The 20,439-nt window shown below is 52.6% G+C and overlaps 1 protein-coding gene across 9 annotated transcripts in view; it reads left to right on the forward strand.

The window, feature by feature from the left end:
• HNF4A (hepatocyte nuclear factor 4 alpha) overlaps positions 1-20,439 on the forward strand; it is a 60,533-nt gene that overhangs the window by 20,135 nt on the left and 19,959 nt on the right. For 2 of the 9 annotated variants that reach the window (XM_038572392.1, XM_038572397.1), the window contains exons 1-3: positions 14,552-14,836; positions 18,610-18,784; positions 20,077-20,171. In XM_038572392.1, coding sequence (XP_038428320.1) covers positions 14,722-14,836; positions 18,610-18,784; positions 20,077-20,171 — 385 coding nt within the window. In that variant the 5' untranslated portion in view covers positions 14,552-14,721. Of the gene's footprint in view, positions 1-3,901; positions 4,486-5,615; positions 5,750-14,551; positions 14,837-18,609; positions 18,785-20,076; positions 20,172-20,439 lie in introns of those variants that run through there. The other 7 variants (XM_038572394.1, XM_038572396.1, XM_038572391.1 and 4 more) reach the window with 7 other exon arrangements.

Raw genomic sequence — 20,439 nt, forward strand, 5'->3', positions numbered from 1 at the left:
GGAGAGTCCAGTTTCATTTGTTTGCAGGTGGATCTCCAGTTTTTCCAACACGGATTTGGTTTTGTTCAAATTTTATTTAAGACTTCTGTACCTGGGAGATGCTACTGTGATTTAACCTTTGGTTAAATTTCATTATCCTTCCTGACAGGTGGTCACTTAGCTTGGGCTTGATGCTTCCAGTGACAAGATGCTCACAACTTAATAAAGCAGCTTCTCCCCTGGTAGAACTACTGTATCTAGCAGAAAAATCTTAATTTGTGGCAAAAACCTTCCTCTCTGGAGCATTCATTTGTTGGTCCTGGCCTGTTTTCTGGGGCTATAAGAAGAGATATGCATTCTTTCCCAAAGGAAAGTATTTTGACTTAAGTAACAGAAGTATATGATAGGGAACTATATGCCAGGTTATAAGGTTTATCACATTTATTCCATAAAGCAATTGATTAACAAGTCCTATCACTGATTCCCATTTTGCAGATGAAGCAAATAAGGCTTAAAGAGCATATGATTTTCACAAGTCAGTTATGTAAATGGCAGCACTGATATTTCAAAAGCAGTGGCCTTGATCACTCTGTCACGCTTCCCCATTCCTCATCCCCAACAGCCAGCCCAGAACTCCTTTGGTTCTTTCTTTATTTATTTATTCATGAGAGACGCAGAGACAGAAGCAGAGACAGAGGCAGAGGGAGAAGCAGGCTCCCTTTGGGGAGCCCGATGGGGGACTGGATCCCTGGACCTGGGATCACGCCCTGAGCCCAAGGCAGATGCTCAACCACTAAGTCACCCAGGCGCCCCTCCTTTGTTTCTTTAATTATTCTTCAAAAGACATGGTTTTCTCATCCTGTTTCATCCTATGACACAGGAGGTCTTCATATATTTTGCATATTAATTCCTTATCAGATATATGATTTGCAAATATTTTCTTCCATTCCATAAGTTGCCTTTTCATTTTGCTGATGGCTTGAAGCTTTTTCGTTTGACATAGTCCCACCTGTTTATTTTTGTTGTCTTTGCTTTTGGTGTCACATGTATGGTCTTTAAGGGGAGGACACAGAGGACTTCTTAGCTCCTTTGACCTGAGCACTACCTCCTCCCTGATGTCACATGAAACCAGGTGAGAGGTGTGGGCAGCTGCTGCCGAGTGAAACCTCTAGAACTTAGTCATGTCATCTGCCACTAAGGCAGCTCTCCCCAGCCACACTGTCCAGATGATTTATTTTCAACCAATGTGGAGGATTTCTTATTCCTCTTCATGGAGTTCAAACATTTCTCAAATCCATGTGGATCTTGATCCTGCCATTATTTGATAGCTCACACCTGTGCAAAACTCACTGTGTGCCAGGCATAGTTCTAAGTCTTTTCTGTATATTAGCACGGATAATCCCCATAATATCCCAATGACATACATATCATTATCATCCCTATTTTGCCAATTAAAAAATAGTCACAGAACAGTTAAGTAACTCACCTAAGGTCACACAGTCTGTGGCAGAACCAGAACTCAAGCCCAGAAAGCCAGGCTCCAGATTTTGTGCTCTCAGCCTCTATACTGTGCTGCCTCCAAGCATCTGACAGTCTCAGCCAGCTTTTTTTTTTTTGGGGGGGGGGGGTTGTCCAAAAGGTTGCCACACACCTAGGGACCTCCTTTTTTTTTTTTTTTTTTTAAACAAAGAGACAATAGACCAAGGGCCAAAAGTCTTGAAAGGCAACAGTATTATATAGTATAATGGTTTATTTCATTCTGCTTATTTCCCCATTGCTTTCTACTTATGATGCTAGTGTTTCATTTGGAAATAATCATTTCCTCTGAAAATAAATTTGAATTAAAGCAAGTGAGTTGATGTAAGAAAAATATTAAGTAATAGTACAGGTGGTTTTCAGATATGACAACAATCATAATGATCACAGGAAAATCAGTGATCTTTGGAAAGATCAGAGTCAGTCAAGTTAGGTGAGGCTGGGTTGCAGTGACAAAAAGTCCCAGTCTCATTGGCTTAACACTGCTGAGCATATCGATCACCTACAGTACCTGCCCATCAGAGGCCCACAGGGTGCACTCCTCATCCTGGTGACTCCATATCCACACTTGCTTCCACTATGACCCCAGCGCTGGCTCTTCAAGCTCCTGCCCAAGTGTGACACACCTCTTTCTGCTCTTGTTTCATTGGCCAGAACAAGCCATGTGGTCACATCTAACTTCAAAGGAAGCAAGAAAGTGGTCATGTGCCTGAGATGAGAGAAGTAGAACTGTTGAGAACAGCCCACAGATAGGCTATGAATAAAGGAGCCCACAGATAGGCTATGAATAAAGGAGCGGGTCTAGAAAGGTAGACTGAGTCACTTGATTAGTCAGACCACTATGACCAGCCTCCCCAAGTGGCCTTCATATCTGTTCTCAGACAAGGGACTCTGGTCTACCAACGAGAAGACAGTCTGACAACACTGTTCTGTTAAGCCAATACTGCTCCGAGGCAGCAACTCAAGCTTTCTTTTAGATGGGAGTGCTGTTGTTTCATAAGCAGTGTGGGCTGAACTGTGTGGTCCAGTTTTCTTTGTTCCCTGAAGGTAGATGCAGCAGTGTGGGCTTCGGCAGGGATAGGATTTGGTTTTGTCACTACTTTGAAAAGCTATGCAGAGAAGGGAATTGGAAAGGAGAGGATTTCAAGGATAGGGTCCAAAGGACTATTTTCCAGGTAAAGAAAAAAGAATGTGCTAAGATCCTGAGATGGAAAAACGAACAAATGAAAGGCCAGTGTGGCAGCAGCCACTGGGATTGGAGTGAGTGGAATAAAATGGAGTTGGAGATGTAAGGATAGAGACACAAGGTCATCAAGACCTCACAGTCTAGAGGAGTTTTGCATTGTACCAGTTTTATTATGAGTGCATGAGAAACCACAGAAGTTTCAGTAAGGTCTGATCTGATCAGACCTGTGAGGATCATCCCTGGCCCTTGGGTGAAGAGTGGGTGATAGGGGAGCCAGCACCTGCGAGAATAGAAGTGCAGAGACTTTTGCAGACCCGCAGAAATTACATTGACGTGGACCAGGTTGGCTGTGTGGGGAGGACAACACGATGGAAATCTGAGATCCATTTGGAGGTGGCAAGAACTGGATTTCCTGATGATCCAGAAGGGATGGGAGGAAGAACACAAAGACAGTGACTCCCAGGGTTTGGGTTTGAATATCGGAGATGGGGATGGGGTGATGAACCACAACTGTAGGTGGGATTGCTATTGTTCTTTTTCAAAGGATGAGGAAAGGGGCGTGAGCGAACTGGCCTTCAAACCCTAGTGACTAAACTCCAATTCAGGTGTGTCTACTCCAAAGAGCATACTTTCCCCCACTCTCCCAGACAACTACCTTAATTTTTAGACTGGGGTGGGGGGTGGGGTATTTAATGCTTTTTTAATTTTAATTTTTTTAATTTAATGCTTTTACTATCATTCAATATTAAAATACATAAACGCCCCCGAATGTAAATGCAGACTTCCAATGGGGCCGGCACGAAGCTTGGGAGCCTGCTTACAGGCGCCGGCGCGGGGGGAATACACGTTTCCTAGCTGCTGTGAGACGTGAGGAGTGTTAAGGCCCGACTCCCGGGTCGGGGCGGTCGCCCAGGGCGGGTGTGATGGGCGGGACGCGAGCGGGCTCGGCAGCAAACTCAGCGAGTCGTGATTGGTCGTCGGGCCTCCTCGGCCTGTGATTGGTGGGGTTGTAGCGCTACTTCCCCTCTGATTGGCTGAGCCCGCGAGGGAGCGGAGAAGTTGCCGAGCGCCAGTCCAGCGTTGGCCACTAGGTGGAGCCCGGGATGCGCAAAGCGAGGCGCTGCCGCGGGTCGGGGCCGCTTCCTCCCGGAGGCCCTCCGGTTCTGCGGCGGCGCTGCTCCTGCGCTGTGCCCTCAGGCCACGGCGGGGCGGGGTGGGGGACCGTGTTAGGACTCCCAGCTCCAGCGCTGGTGGCCGCGCTCCTCCGCACGGCCCCTTTGGCCCCTTCGTCTGGCTCCCAGCTCCGCAGAGGACTGTGGCTGAGCGAGGGTTGGGGTAGCGCGTTTGCGAGGGTTTGTGAAGGGCCGGATCCAAAATGCAAAATTGTGGGGTCTATGGGAGGAGACGCCGCCTCGCCCCTTCCGTCCACGGCGCCCTCGGGCCCCCGGAGCCCCCCTCTCTCCACCGCGCCCTTTCGGATCCTTAAAGGACTTTTGCAGAGGAGGGTCTCGCTGGAGCTTAGGACTGTGCCCTGCGGCTCGGGGCCACCAGCTCTCATCCCCAGGCCCTGGCGCGACCTGCTGTTTGATGGTCTTGCTACTGCACTTCATCACCATTTGAAATTCGAGTCTTTTAAAAAATGTATTTCCTTGCTTACTATCTGGCTATCACGCCTCCACACCAACATCCAAGCTCTGTGACGGAGGGAGGAGGGAGGCCCAGAGACACTCCACGGTGCCCAGTGACATGTGCATTTGAGATAAACAACAACTTATTTTTTAAGTGTAAGTATGCTTCCTGCCTTATTTGGTACATATTTATACTAAACATGCATTGTTTATCTTCAGTGTCATTGGCCACCCTGTATTCTGATTTGCTAAAACCGCAACCGAGCGGGGGCTGGCTCTTGCCTGTTGGCTTCACAGCTGTGGCTCCACACCAGCAGGGCAATGGGAGGTGGTGAATACATGGTAAATGATGGCGTGGATGAGTTCCTTCCTCTCTTCCCTCATCCGACTCGCCCATTATGTGAAGTTCCAGCTGGGGCCTGGGAATCGCACAGTAAATGGGACACAGTCCAATGGAGGAGGCAGGAGCCACCATTTGGTTACGCTGCGATGGTGTAAGGTGTTGGGGGCTGTGTGGGCACAGAGGAGGAGCCTGCAGGCCTGCAGGAGGAAGATGATGAAGATGGGACTTGGAGGGGGGGAAGGGGAGAAAAGAAAGGTGTGACAGCTGCTCTGGGCAGAAGGCCTGGCATGTGCAAAGGCCAGAGCCAAGGGGAGGCTGTGGGATTCTGAAAGCTGCCAGTGGCTGGGGGGGGAGGGGGCTGTCAGAAAGAGCTGAGGAGGGACACTCGTTCACTGAGCATCCCTACCCACCGATCAGGCACAGTGGCGATGCTTGGTTGGTATTATTGTGCCCATTGCACAGATGAGGGGACTGAGACTCAGAGAAATGAAATGCCTGGTCTGAGTTTACAGTCAGAGTGAGAAAAGCTGAGCTTCAAGCTCATGTTTGACAGACTCTGAAGCCTGTACTGTTCTGGAAAAGCTCCTGGGTTAAGGATTGGAACCCTAATTGGAGGATGAAGAAACAGCCTCAGAAAGGTGACAGGGCCATCACTGTGACTATGGCTCCTCCAACTTAATAGGAGAACACTGAGGTGGGATGAAGGGTATGGCTTGTCTCGAGCCCTCTGAGACGACGGGAGGGCCGGGGAGGACCCAGGAGTCGAGGCTGCTGTATTTCCTACTCCTGTTTGGGTTGGGTCTCCGGGACCCCCTTGCTGAGCCCTGTGGCTAATTCCTTGCATGGGTCCTGGGCGGGTCCACCGTTTCCATGGAGACCGCCTCCTCTCGTCCCTGAAATCTCATTGTGACCAGTATTAAGAGATTAACATTGCCTGGCAGCCCTCAAAGGGTACTGGGTGCCAGGGTGGCGGCAGGAGCCCCCTCAAGGATGAAGAGGTTGCTCACTGTGCGGGACCCCATAGCACCAGGAGGAGGATGTCAGACTGGGGCCAGGGCTTCCCCCAGCACCCCCCAGGTATGGTCCCGACTCCACTTCTACCTGGAGAGGAGGACGGGGTGGCGGAAGAGAGACATGGGACCAAGGGGAGGAGTCCAGATTTTGGAGCAGTTAGAGGCCTGGCGCCCTTAGCCCCCAACCCAGGAAGGCCCAGGGTCCTTGATGCCATTCTGATGGTGGCAGATCCAGGTGAGGAGAGCCTCACAGAGTCTTATAGCTAAAGACCAACTACCTAATCTTTGTTTTGCAGTTTAGGAAACTGAGGCACAGAGAAGGGAAGTGAGTGCTTGGCCAAAGTCAAGGAGTTAGTGAACAGAAGCAGGTGGACAATCCAGAGGCAGCCCTGAGGTTGCCTGAGCAGAAAACACTGGCAAAGATGGCACTGCTCCCTCCTCCTTGAATTCTAAATGCTCCTCCCTGACCTCCAGGAAGGGGGTCCCCTCAGTCTCCTTCCCCTGGGCCTGTCCCATTGGCCATGCTTCCCTCCCCTCCCTCCCGCTCCTCCTCCTGATCCTCCCTGCCTCTCCTGCACAGCCTGACTCTGGCACAGAGTTCCTGATAGGCTCCACTCCAAAGGAGGACATGGCCACCAGGTCCTAACTGTCCCCATCCAGGGGACATTTCCCAGCTGGGTCACCATCTGGATGACTTTAGACATTCTTTTGTTCCCCTCTGTTTCTTTGGGGTCCGACACAGTGAGGGCCCTGACAACCCACTCCCACCCTACCTGTTGCCAGGCCAGCTCCAGAGAGATTTAGGTCAGGCTCCAAAGCTCACTGGGCCAGGTTTCCTGGAAGGCCACATTGGGGCAGGGGATAAACACGGCTCTGGAGCCAGGTAGAGATAACTCAAACACTCAGCAATCTGGGCCTCAGTGTCCTCGCTGGTGAAGGGAGACAATAACCCTTCCTTCCTCAAAGCTTGTTCTCAATGCTGTGGAAGAGTGTGCGGCCTGCTATGAGAGACCAAAGCAAAGTGCAGAACAGTGCGTGGGGCAAGGGTGCTAAGACACGGCCTCCTATACTGCTGGGTTGGCAGGAAATGAGTGTGCAAGAGGCTAAGGAAGTGAGAGAAGTGGTGGCCTGTGGTGAGGAGGGGCAGTGGCCTAGTGGGCAGTGTGGGAGGGGACCAAGACCTCTCAACGTGCACCTTTTTGTTTTGTTTTGTTTTGCTTTTTGAGCCACGTGAATGTAGTACGGATTCAAAAAATAATAATTCAAAAATTTTAACGAAATAGGTAAAACATCAAGTGGTAATAATAATAATTGCACCTGCCTCAATAATATGAAAGGCATTCGGCCAAAGCTGAGAACAAAGTACGAGGACTTGACACAAAGAACAGAGAAAGCCTGCCTCTGAGTCTGAATTTTTGACCTGGAAAGGCCCTTTATTTTAAGCCAATCTCGTTTTGTCGGTAGCAAAATAATGGTCCTTGGTACCAAGAATCAGGAGCTCCCTGCATCCGGCCACAGTGCCAGGCGCTGTCTGAATATCATCTCACTGAATCGGGATTCTGTCTACCAGGAAGCTATCATCGTTCCCATGGGGGATGTTGGGGAAACTGAGCCTCACTGAAGTTGCAACTAGTGAGTCGCAGAACGGGGATGCATATCTAGGCCTTTCTAGCTCCCATAGTGTGTCTCAATCTTGGCTGCACATCAGAATCGCCTAGAGACTTTAACAAATATGGATGCCTAGCACCCAGCCACCCCAATCCCAAGATTTGATCATTGGTCTGTGATGGAGCCTGAGCATCAGTATTTTTTTAAAGGTCCCAGGTGATTCGGATTCACTATCAGATTTGAATCTCTGCTTTAAGCTAGACAACTTTTCTTTCTTTTTTTTTTTTTGAAGATTTATTTATTTATTCATGATAGACATAGAGAAAGAGAGAGGCAGAGACACCGAAGGAGAAGCAGGCTCCATGCCGGAAGCCCGACGCAGGACTCGATCCCAGGACTCCAGGATCGCTCCCTGGGCCAAAGGCAGGCACCAAACCGCTGAGCCACCCAGGGATCCCCGCTAGACAATCTTTCAAACAGGAGACCAAAGCCAAGGAGGGAAATGACCTTGCCTAAGGTCACACAGTGGCTGGAAGCAATGCTGAGGCAGGGCTCTCATGGAGCCTTTGTGAAAATAAGAGGCGCTCTCTTCTGGGCAGATAAATCTCCATGGACACTTGCTTTGATAAATGGAACAGATTTCCACACTGATTCACTTTCTTGCACAAAGAACTTTTGTGCAGTGAGCAACCTGTACAACTGTATGCAGCAACCCTAGCCTGAGTCTCAGGACTCCCAAACACTACATCTCAGTGACCTTCAGGCAAATCCCTGGGGCCCTTCAGTACAAGGGGCAGGGGAAGGGGAGGGTGGGCAGGGAGACCCAGGTGGTTCCTGGGATAGGGGTTCATTCCTTACACCATGACCAAGGTCTGGGCCAGGCAGGGGCTTGCTATCATCCTTCAGGCTCCATAGGGGCTGAGTAGGCCCCATCTAACTCCGAAGGTCACTTGTGCAGATAAAGTCAGGAACATAACCAGGAGGGAGGAGGGACATAAACAGGGGGATGACAACAGCCTCAGCCCAGAAGTCACAAGCCACCTAGCAGGAGGCAGCCCTCAGGGAGGCCCTGCCCACACAGACCCAAGTCCTCCTGGCTTCCCTCCTGATCATTCTCCAGACCATCCACTCTACCCTAACTCTTGAGCCTTGTGGTCAGCGTCTCCCACAATGCCCTGCTCTCTGGCCAGAGCGGCTTCCCTGTCCTCCTGTCATCACCCACCACGTTGTCCGCTTCTGGATGTTCCCTCTGCCCAAGGATCCATCCCTGACCACCCCAGCCCAGAGACGTGCCCTCCTTCTCAGGGCCTCTCCAGCCCTCACAGTCCATGCACAAAGCCCACACGGGCCTCAGGATGGAGCCTATTTTGTCATCATCCTGGCCAACTTGCCTTGGGCACCGAGTGTCAGCCCTGGAAGGCCAGGGTGGCCCCGGGGTTGGGAGCACAGACTCTGGAGCCAGACCACTCAGGTTGGAATCCCCGCTCCTGTTCCTTATACGTTGAATGAGCTCAGACACACGGCCCAAACCTCTGTGCCTCGGGTCTGTAAAATGGTGCTAAAACTATTGCCTGCTTTGTTGATTGGTTGTAAGGATAATGCACTGACCCGTGTAAAGCCCCCCAAACAGCTGCATCAGCCCCAGTCGTGGCTGTCCGCGCTCCGCTTCATCCTCACAACCAGCCTGGGAGGTAGGTATTATTTTTCCCAATCACAGGTGAGGGAACAGATTCACGAGAGGTCCCGACTCAGGGAAGGGCCCTGCGTCTCTCTCTGTGGCCTGAGGCTTCCAGAGAGAGGACGAGGCCGAGGAGGTTCTAACCTGGAGCCTCTGGTTTACAGCTCAGGGCTGCTCCTCAGAGGGCCCGCAGGCCCCGGGCCGGGTGGATTCCCCAGGCTCTAGGTGGCTCTCGGCCACCCTGCTTCCAGCCAGCCAGGGGAAGGGGGTGCACGGCAGAGCAGGGCGGCTTGCTTACTCATGTCCAGAACACACCACTGAGTCCGGAGACGGCCCCTGTCTTCCTCAGGCTACCTGGAGATGCTAAACACCTGGGCAACCTCCTGTCCCCGGACCATCCTGCCCCCCTCCCCCCATCTGCATCGGGAGTGAGGGGCTGAGGCTGGTCCGGCACCCTTCCTGTCCTGTCATCAGCTCTGGCTCTACCTTTCAAAGGAAATGTTAAAAGGAGGACAGCAAAGAGGCGCCAGTGTGAGGTGGGGCCTGGGCATTGGTCCCTCAGCTCCTGGGAGCCTCGAATCTCATTTAAAGGCCGTGGGCGCACATCCTCCTAAGCACTCCCCGGGCTCTGACCATGCAGGATTCTAGAATCCTGTGCTCAAAGCTGCCGCTCTGCATCTCTGTTGTAAAGCCCCCCCCCCCCCCGCCCCCCCAGCTGCCTTTATCTCTCTCTTTGGTAACAGAGCAAATTTGCTCAGGACCTAGAGCAGGGGCAACAAGCAGACTGTTGACTCTTGAGCAAAACCTACCCTTTGGAGAGCAGGAGAGGAGGCGCTGGATGTGCGTGGGGAGGCCAGCAGCCTCTTGCATAACCCGGGTGGCCTCCTGCCCACCCAGGCCTTTTCAGGGTTAGGGGTGAGGCAAACCGCAAACTCATGCCCAGTTAATTTTTTAAGGCAAAATCAACAGGCTCAGCAATGATTAGCAGGCAAGTAAGTTCGTCTTAATCGTGCTGAGGACAGGGAGGAAGGAGGCTTCTGGGGGCCCAAGGATGGGGCTGGGTTATCAGTTAACCACATGAATGTTGTTTCCTTCCAAATCCACTGGCCTTCAGCCCCGAGCTCCCTCATCTTCCTCTCGGAAGTCCTCCCGTGGCAACCCAGGGGCCATCAGCGACTGAGAGAACTAACGGTCTACCGTGCCGGGTCCCCAGGAGGCACCTGCCAGGGCTGGGATGAAGGACAGGAGTCCTCACAGGGCTTGAGGTCTTCTTTTGAAGGCAAAGCCCCTCTCCACCCAGCCTTCTACCGCTGTGCGGCCTTGAGCAGGTCCCTTCCACCCTCTGGGGCTCAGGGAGAGGCCTGAGGTCTCTGGCTCAACCTACAGCCAGCTGCCACTACCCTGGGGGCCTCAGTGTTTCCATCCACCGAATGGGTGGGTTGGCTGAGACACCCTTTTCAGTCTTGAGGTTCTGGGAGGTCATGACTGGATTAAGCCAATGTAGCCTTATCCAGGCAAGGAGGGTGGTATGGGCAGTGTTTTAGGAATTCAAGGGGGAGAGAAGATGCCCAGAACAGGGAAGGGGCCTACCTGTTTTCTGCTGTTGCCACCAGCAAGCGACAGATCCCAGCTCCAGGAAGAGAGCTGTCCTCTCAGATGGGAGGCAGGGGTCCCTGTGGGGTGAGGCTGCAACCGGCAAACCCTGGTTGGCCCAGGACCCTTCCCCTGGACTCCAGCACTGCCAAGGGAAACAGCAGGGCCACACCAGCCCCGGGGCCTGCTGGCTGCCTGGACTGGAGTTTGGTCAGTCGTTGGGGACCTATATTGTGAGAAAGTTTAGGACTTTGTCCACAAACTGGAATTTGAAATTTCAAAGGGGCGAAACTGGAGGGCCCTACCCCAGAGTGGAGATGGCTCTTGGCTTCTTTCCCCCACGACTTTTGTTCTTTGTCTTGATAAGTCCGGGTTCCCTGCACCACTCCCCAGGCGGTGGGGGCGGGGTGAGGAGAGACCAGAGATAGTGGGGTGGTAAGAGCCCAGAGGAAGCTGAGATGCCAGGCAGCCTCGGGTGGCCAGTGTCTGGAGGATGCCTCTGAACTTGCAGGTGACCAGGGACAGGCTCCTTGGCTCCTCAGATCCCTGAGCTCCGGACAGTAATGTGATGGAGTCCCCAGCTCCAGGGCTCCAGAACTCTGGTGTTCTTTCTGGAATTCCCAGAGGGAAGCAGTACATAGGGGGTGAAGCCCTTATTAAGCTCTGGAGTCAGCCTTGGGCTCAGATCACAGTCCCCCTTGTGTGGGCTTAGGCAAGTCCCTTCTTTCTCTGGGCCTTAGTTTTGTCATCTGTAAAGCAGAGTGGATAAGATGGGAAGAGTGGAAGGTTCTTAGCACCGGGCCTAGCACAGGCTCTCTCCAGAAACATTAGCCATTACTATAGTTTAAAAGGAAAATGAAGTGGTCCAGAGTGGCAGCGCTCTTAACCACTGTCCACACCAGAGGCTTGAGCACCCTGCCCACAGCTGGGTCTGTGGCAACCCCTCCCCACTGGCTGCCCTAAATGAGCCCTCCTGCCCTTCTAGAGGCCTCCATCTCTCCATCTATGCTATGAAGGAGCTGGACCTCTCCATGAGCTCTGAAGTCCTCTGTTATCTGCTAAGAGCCACCATATGTCAAGTGGGGTCAGATAGCCCATGGGGCAGGGCAGAGAGCAAAAGTGGCTGCTGAGCTGATGGCACCGAGGCAAGGGTTTGTCCATGGCTGGGCAGGCCATCCCCAGGAGTTCTCCTGAGCAGGGGTCCTGATTGCCACCAATTGTATGACTAGTGCGTCAAGGAGTCAACCACCAGCGATGATAATTGCCCCTGTTGCACCAGATGCCTACACTTGGTCATTTAATGTCTACACCATCCCTGCAAAGAAGCTATCAACCCATTTATCTGATGCCAAAACTAAGGCTAGGAGGAGCGGAACTTGATGTCAGTTTTGGGAAGTTGGCAGCGCCTGGATTTTGACCTAGCTCCTTCTGATTTCAAGGCCTGTGGTTTACCCTCTTGAGTGGTGGGGGGGAGAGGGAAGGGGGGGCTAACAACCCTTATGTTATTTTATTTAACCTTCACGATAAACTACAAGTTAGGTTCATTTTGCAGAAGGAGAAACCAAGGCTTCAATAGAGTGACTTACTTGAGATCACAGAGCTAGGAGATCTTACAGGCGGTGTGTTGTTCATATGAGGGAATGTATCTAGAAGATACAGTTTGGGGTTGGCTGAGGGTGAAATAAATCATGTATATAATCAATTACGGAAGCTCATGTGTCAGTAGTTATAGTCCAAGAGTGGATAGATTTGCATACAGAGGAGGTTGTGATGTGTGGGACGTGGGCGGGGTATGGAACAGGTTTCCAGACTGTAACTCAGAAGCAGAGGATCATGCGTGTTGTGTGTTTGGTGAAGTGTTCATGTCATGCTTTATGTACTTGGTAGCTTGTCATATATGGACTGTCTACCTTGGTGGTTCTTATGTGTAATGGGTCCTGTGTGTGGCATGACATGACTCACCCCAGTTGACCATAGACTTTATTTAATTCAATCTAAAATGTCATCGATCGAGATTGAAAACTTGCTGTTTTTGTTACCAGCGAAACTCTGACACACCAATAATCACATCTCACTTTTGGTAACGAGAGCGTGTGCCTCTGAGAACTGACGAGACTCTAGGTGTGGAGGCCAAATATTGCTGGCTTGTGAGAGGAGTAGCTGTGTCTGGCCCATCACAGGTGCCAGACAGGTGGCAGGACCTGGGGCCAGCCCTCAGAGCTGTCCTTCCTCCTCTGTGTTTATCCCTTAGTCAGGTCTCTTGCCCAGCTGAGCTCTGTCTTGGCTACTGGAGCCAGAGTCAGATGTCCCCGAGTGGGCACGGGAGGGACCTGCCAGGAATTGAAGTCTCCTTCGGGCCTTTATCAAATCTCTAGATGCAGATTATGTGTGGGGGGCTCTGTCTTCCTCCCTCTCTGGGTTCTCCCTCCTTGGGGGGTCCTGTCCTGACCAACAGACAAGTGGGCCAAGATCTCCCCATTTTACAGATGTAGCACTTGAGGCCCCGAGAGAGATGTGATTTGAACAAAGTCATCCGAATAGTGACGGAGCTAGCTCCTAAGCCTGAGTCTCCTGACACCAAATCAAGTCTCTCTTCTCTTCCAGAACGATCACTTCCCTATCTCAGCCCTGGAGGGGTAGATGGAAGGGGACAGAACAAGGCTACCCAGGGCAGAGAAGGGACTTCTAATAATTGGAAGAATGAGGAGGATGCCTCTGCCCACCCTCGAACACACACCACCTCTCCCCTTGATTTACCCACAGAGAAACCCTGTCACCTATTTACTCATTCACTGATTCATTTCCTTTCACTAATTCACTGGCTCATTCCTCCGTCCCCTCCATCACTAACTCACCCCCTCGCCGCTTGCTAACCCGCTCACCAGCTTGCTCCAGCTGGCAGAGGAGGACAGGCTCCCAGGATCCCGAGTCTAGGCCCTTCTGCCCTTGCCCATGCTTTCTACGTCCTGCATTGCGACCTCACCTCCCAGGAACGCTCGTAGAAGGCAGGCAGGACCAGTAGCAGAACTTGCAGAAATCCTGAAGAATTGATTGCAAAGCATTAAACCAAACATGGGGACCTAAGTGAGGGGCCCCGTGCGACCGCTCAGGTGACAGGCCCACAAGGAAAGGCTCCTCCGAAGGAGGCGATGGGTGGAGAGAAGAGGGAGATAGAGACAGAATGGTGGGGGGAGGAGGCTTGGATGCTTGATAAGTGCTGCCTGATACCATCTCCTTTAATACTCGAGCCATCCTTTGAGGTCGATTATGCCTTTTACAGGGGAGGAAACTGAGTCTCTGAGAGGAGAATCATTGACCCAAAGTCATGATTTGGTAGGGGGTAGGCGCCTGAGTGTAATCCAGGTCTCTGGCTGTTGAGGGGGGCGGGGGAAGGAAGCTGGAGTCGGGATGGCAATGGGAGATGGTATCTGGCGGGCCCTGAGAAGCCGTGGGGGGCTGGTAGGGAGCAGGGGAGGAGAACCCCAGGTGAGTCCGTGCTGCCGCCCCCCCGGAAGGTGGGCAACTGGGAGTTCCCGGAAGGAGGATCTAGAAGATTGGTGTCTGGGGCCTGGGATTTAGGTCTTTAATTCATGTGCCACAAGGCAGCTTTATCTCTTCAAGAGCATTGAGGGTAGAAGCCAATGATTTGGGAAGTTACTGAGTCAGGGCATCTAGGCGGTGGGCTGTCAGTGTCTGAGCGCATCAGTTAGGATGCCTGACTTGGGGTGACCGTGACTCGACGGGGGGTGGCTGAGTCAGGGGTCAAGGGAGTGGCGGCGAGTTCGTGTGCCTGTCTTACAGAAATCCATAACTGGATGTCAGGGAATCGGGGCCCCAAGTGCTGTAATAGCACCCCCGTGTCCACCAGAAACCAACAAACAGCCAAATCCCGGCAGCCCCGCCCAGCCTATCCACCAGTGGGGGAGCCGATTAACCATTAACCCCCACCCCTCCCAGGCAGAGCCTCCACCCCTCCGCAGGGGCTAGGCCAGGACTCCCGGCAGATCCTCCCAGAGGACGGTTTGAAACGCAGGAAGGCAGAGAGGGCCCCTGGGAGGAGGCAGTGGGAGGGCGGAGGGCGGGGGCCAGGGCTCTGCCCCGAGCCTCTGGGGTGGTCATCCTGGGCAGGGCGAGCGGCTGAGGTGTGGAAGGGGAGGATGCGCCTCTCCAAAACCCTCGTCGACATGGACATGGCTGACTACAGTGCCGCGCTGGACCCAGCCTACACCACCCTTGAGTTCGAGAACGTGCAGGTGTTGACGATGGGCAATGGTAGGTGGGGGCGAGTGTGCCCAGGTGCGCCGCTCGGGAACAGGTATGCCCAGACACGGGAGCGGATCTGTGGCACTCAGCGTTGGGCTGGGAGAAGAGTGATCGAAAACGGCAGGTCGGGCCTGTAGGCCAGTACAGGTGTCTCCAGGTGAAACAGGTGTGCTCAGGTACAGTGACCAGAGGCATTCTGGGTGAGGGGAGGCCTGCGTGGGCAGCTCTCCAGCTACAGTCGATCCCAGGTATTCTCCTGTCTGGCCGGGCTGGTCCCTGTTACCCCAAGGCTACTTCTGCTCAGCCTGTCCCTGGGAGCGGGCGGTGACATGATGGTGAACTCCCTCTTGGTGTCTGGCTCCAATAATTGGGCCCGACTAAGGCCCCTTCTTGAACCCTTTGGGCTTAGGTCCAGAGAGGTAGAAAGGTATGTTATGTCCTTAGAGATGCTGGATGGGGGCACAACTGGGTGTCTTTGGGACTTTCCTGGGGTGAACGCCCCACTTAGGATAAAATGGAATTCTTAGGGAAGTTTTGTTCAATGAGATGCCAATCAGCAGTGTGTGCTGTGGTGTCCCCATGGCCTCTCCTTGGAGTGCGCGCATGTTTCTGGGCACTAGTGTGTGGGTGGGGGGTGCTGTGTTGACAAACACGTATGTACCTTTGGGGATCATTTGCACGTCTGTGTTAGTTTGTCTGGGTGTGCCTGTTCTGTGTCACTTTCCATGCGTATTTGATTACCGTGTCTGTGTTGGTTGGTGTCCCCGGGGGTGCCTGTGTGTTTGTCTTGCTTATGTATGTGAGCAGCAGTGAGCGTGTGTACGTGTATCTGTGGATGTTCGCACACATGTGCTGTGCTGCGGAGGTGGATCTGTGTTGGTGCGCCCTCTGCCTTTTGGACATGTGTCCTAGATGGGCATTCTGTCCTGGGCCCCTGTTTATACCTGCTTGTGTATAGGCGTGCATTCCTGGACTGGGGAGTGATCAGTACTGTCCGGTAAACATGGTCATGAACACATGACGCGCAGGGGTTTGATACTGCCGTTTGCCAAAGGAGATTCACAGGAGCCACACGTCCATTTCTCTCTGCGCAGATTTTGTTGCCCACGTTGTGTCTCTCCCCAGGTTTATATATTTGCTCCCACATCACCAAGAGCTCATCTGAAGCAGGGGTGGGAGGTTCTCCTCCCCAAGGAGGTAGGGGCAGGGAGGAAGCCTGGAAGCCAGGTAGCTTCCAGAGGCCAGCCTCAGAGGAGAGGTGGGGGGCAGGTGGCCGAGGTCAGCCTGCCGCCTGCCTTCCTTCTGTGGCTCAGCCAAGGTCTGTAATGCTTGTGGTTAGTTTGGCTTAGTCAGAAAGATGTGACTGCCCTGCCCATGTCAGCCTCCTCACCTGGTGCTAACCTGCCCTTGCCACCCACTCACTGTGTGACCTTGGACACGTCATATCCCTTTTCTTAGCCTATCTTCTGCAGAATGGGTTTAATCACTTCAGGCCTGCTGGCTGGCCAGCTTTTTGGGGTGTCCATGTAAGGGAGTTGAGGGGAAAAGAAACAGGAAATGGTACACAAGATGCTTCTGTACTAGGCAGGGTGTCGTGTGACCCCACAGGGACATTATGTACTGTCACACTCCTGGCCACTGCCCAGCCCCAGACTACTCCCTGGGACCAGCCCCATCACCCCTGCAGAGCCTGCACCTCCCAGGAGTTGTGTGCGCCTGAGGTGGAGGCCACCGCTGGGCGTCCCGTAGATATGACAGCCTCCAACTGAGGAGCCAGAAAGATCTGGGCTCAGATTCTGGCATGGACCCTTCCTTCCTGTGTGAACTCCACAAGAGGTTTTCCTCTCTGAGCTTCTGTTTCCTTATCTGTCAAATGGGAATGAATAATAGCACCTGCCTCCCAGAGCTCACCAGAGGATTAAGTAAGATGAAGCACCTGGTACTCAGCCCTGGTAACTGGTCCTGGCCCCACATGGGTCGTCTCCAGAACACTGGGCATCTGTAAGAAAGGTCTGCATTCTCCACTGGCATTGCCACCCCAGGAAGGGCAGCATGGGCCAGAATCATCCAGCACACCTGGGCTGTAAACCTGGCACCTCTACTCAACAGGAGTATGATGACCCTGGGCACATCACTGGTCCTCTCCGAGCTTTGGCATTCTCTCCTGGAGAATGGGACCTATCTGCTGAACACAGCAGTGAGGTGACACACTTGGCAGCACCCAGCCCCTTCTGCGCAGGATGTAGGAACGCCTGCCCCCAGCCTCCACCTGAATGGCCAGGAGTTGTGGGGTCATATCTCCCCCGGGGTTGAGGGAGGTGAGGCTGAGGAAGAAAGGGCACCAACATGGCTTAACAATTATCCCCATCTCCGGGAATAATTCACCAAGTGGAGGGGGCTGAGCTCTGGGCACCCTTAGGAATCCACGAGATGTCAGCCAGGCGACAGCAGAGATGAGATGCGACGGTGTCCGTTTATTCCTGGAGGCTGAACATCATCTGCTCCAGGGGTTTGATTCTGCAGAAAAGATTTTCTTTCGTGAATGTTGATACTGTGCTTTTTATGTACCGAGCATGTCATATACATTGATTCAGTGAATCCTCATAACAGTCTTAGGGGATTATTATGCTCCCTATTTCACATGCAAGGAAGCAAAGACATGGAGAAGTAAACTCCTACAGCTAACGTCACACGGCTAAGATGTGGGCAAACTCAGACTTAAGCTTGGCAGAAGGACTACAGAGTGTGTGCTCTTGACTGCAGCATGATGCCCCCTCCAGTTCTCAGTGGGGTGTTCCCTAGGAATTCAAGGTCGGAGTCATAGATATATGAAAACATGTGTGCATATGCCTGCATGGTGTGCATATGCACGCATTTTTCTGAGGAGATGGTCCATGGTGTTTATCATCTTCTCCAAGAGGTCTATCCTTGATGGAAGATCTGCTTACAAAAGTATGGTTCAGCTACTGAAAGTTAAAAAAAAAAAAAAAAAAAAGGCAAAAGGCAAACAACCAGACCAGTTGAACTGGTTGCCTTTTACAGGTAGGGACACTGAGGCCTAGGGGACCTGAAGCAAGGAAAAGAAACTTGCCCAAGGTCACAGGTGAGTTAGGGGCAGCATCTGGACTAGCACCCAGGACCCTAAGCACCTCATCCACGATCTTTGCCACCTGCCTCTTATCACCCTTCTCATACAGATGCAAGCTTTTGCCTCTGAGACAGGTGGTATTTGAAAGATGCCCAGAACCTTGCCATGACCCTCCCAGGAGGACAAATGGGCCATTATGTGCGTCTTCCCATTCCCTGGGAGAGTTTTCAAGGCCTCTGGGTACATTGAGAAATGAGGGACAGGACCTGAGCAGGTTCTGAGCAGATGATAGGGGAATATTTGTCCCTTCCACGGCACCCTCTGCCCAGTCAGTTGGGGTCCCTAAGAGTCAGATGCATCCTAGTGGGTGGCCAGGTTCTCATTACTTCCCAGAGGAAACGGCCTTGCAGCCTCTACCATGGAGAAGCACACCCTCGCAAGGGACTCTGAAGCCATGTCACAACCATCACTAAGTAATAGATGCAAAATAGGAGTTCCAAAATGCCAAGGGACTTGCTCAAGGTCATTGAGGGAGTGGGAACAGCACCTGGGTCTGGATGAGGCTGAAGCCCTGTGGTGGAGATCCCCACAATGCTCATATTGGCTTCTGGATCTAAGCCATCAGGGGAGCAGAGCCTCTGGGAAGTGAATTCCTGCCTGTCCTGAGGTGTTACTCTTGTTTCCTCTGGTGCAGACACATCCCCATCCGAAGGTGCCAACCTCAACGCACCCAACAGCCTGGGGGTCAGCGCTCTGTGTGCCATCTGTGGGGACCGGGCCACAGGGAAACACTACGGTGCCTCGAGCTGTGACGGTTGCAAGGGCTTCTTCCGGAGGAGCGTGAGAAAGAACCACATGTACTCCTGCAGGTGAGGAGCCCCTGCTTGGAGCCCGATTTCTCTAGCTGGGAAATGGGTGCACTGAGGCTAATGATATTCCCCAGAATCTATCTTCTCCCTGACTGGGTCCCAGAAGCATCTGCCTTCTGAGGCCTTTAAGCTTCCTCTGCTTTCTTGTGCCTCAGGGATCCTGATGGGAACATCCTCTCTAGGAGCCTCACTCATAAAGCTACCAACTGCCCTTTATTGAGCACTTACTATATGCCAGATATACTGAGTCTTTGTGTGTATTTAACTGGCCCTACAAGCCCATCATTATTTTTCCTATTTATTTTTTTAAGATTTTATTTATTTATTCATGAGAGAGAGAGAGAGAGTGAGAGAGAGAGAGGGAGGCAGAGACACAGGTAGAGGGAGAAGCAGGCTCCATGTAGGGAGCCTGATGTGGGACTCGATCCTGGGACTCCAGGATCATGCTCTAGGCCGAAGGCAGGCGCTAAACCACTGAGCCATCCAGGGATCCCTATTTTTCCTATTTAGCAAATGAGGATCCATTTGGGATCAAGCTTCCTCTGAAGCTTCAGAGGATGGGGCCCATCCCCCTAACTTGGAGCTTTTCCTGGGGCCAATCTCTGATTCTTAGAGTCCATTGGGCCTTTCTACCTATCCCAAGGACTTTCCAAGGCTTCCTTTGACAACACCTCCCATTCTGAGTAACAATAATAAAATAATAGCACTCAGTTATGAGTAGTTGTCATTTACAGAATGATGCTGTGCCAAGTCCCATCCACATATTATCTCATTTCTACCCATCAACACGCCTCTGACATGGTTGCTGTAGATGAGGAAGCTGTGGCTTGGAAAGGGCCAGGAATCTGTCCAAGGTCATCCAACTTGAGTTAATGGCAGACCCATGTTGACGCTCAGGGTGCCACCCTTAACCACTGTGGGGTACTACTACTGCTTACAGTCCCCTCCAGAGAGTCACTTCTGTGGACCAAGTATGGACTCTGAGCCATAACCAGGAGCCTGCTATGGGCTCTGCACTTTCCTAGAATGTTGTAGAAAGAGTTGTCCCTGGTTCTCAAGGGGCTAGAGGTTCCAGCTCAGTTTTGCCATCAGGTTGCCATCCCAGACTTCGTGTCACCTCTCTGAGCCTCAGCAGGACAGGGCTAGAATTTTGGAGTCCATTGGGCCTTTCTCATGGTTAGCATGAGTCCTAAGGCAAGGAGGCAAGGAGGCTGGGAGTCAAGGCTGGGATGGCCAGGATTCCGTTCAGGCGGGCTGTCCCTTCTCCATCCAACCATCCATGCCCTCCCCAGGTTTAGTCGGCAATGCGTCGTGGACAAAGACAAGAGGAACCAGTGTCGTTACTGCAGGCTAAAGAAGTGCTTCCGGGCTGGCATGAAGAAGGAAGGTGAGCCCCGGCCCCCCTTCCACCTCACTGCCCCACCCCCACCCATAGTCTGAGGACGTTTACAACTGGGGCCACACACTTTATGACTCGGTGACAGGCCCCAGGGTGAATGGCTAATGGCTGAGAGGAGGGAGGGCCTGGCAATCTGACCACAGGGAGGGGCTGGGCTTGGTCTTGAGAAAGAGATAAGCTCTCACTCTGGGCTACTCAGGTTCCCAGCCGCCACCACCACCATGGGCAGCCCAGTTGGGCGTTTGCTCTAATATAC

The sequence above is a fragment of the Canis lupus genome, chromosome 24 (genome assembly GCF_011100685.1).
Source record: "Canis lupus familiaris isolate Mischka breed German Shepherd chromosome 24, alternate assembly UU_Cfam_GSD_1.0, whole genome shotgun sequence".
NCBI lineage: Eukaryota > Metazoa > Chordata > Mammalia > Carnivora > Canidae > Canis > Canis lupus.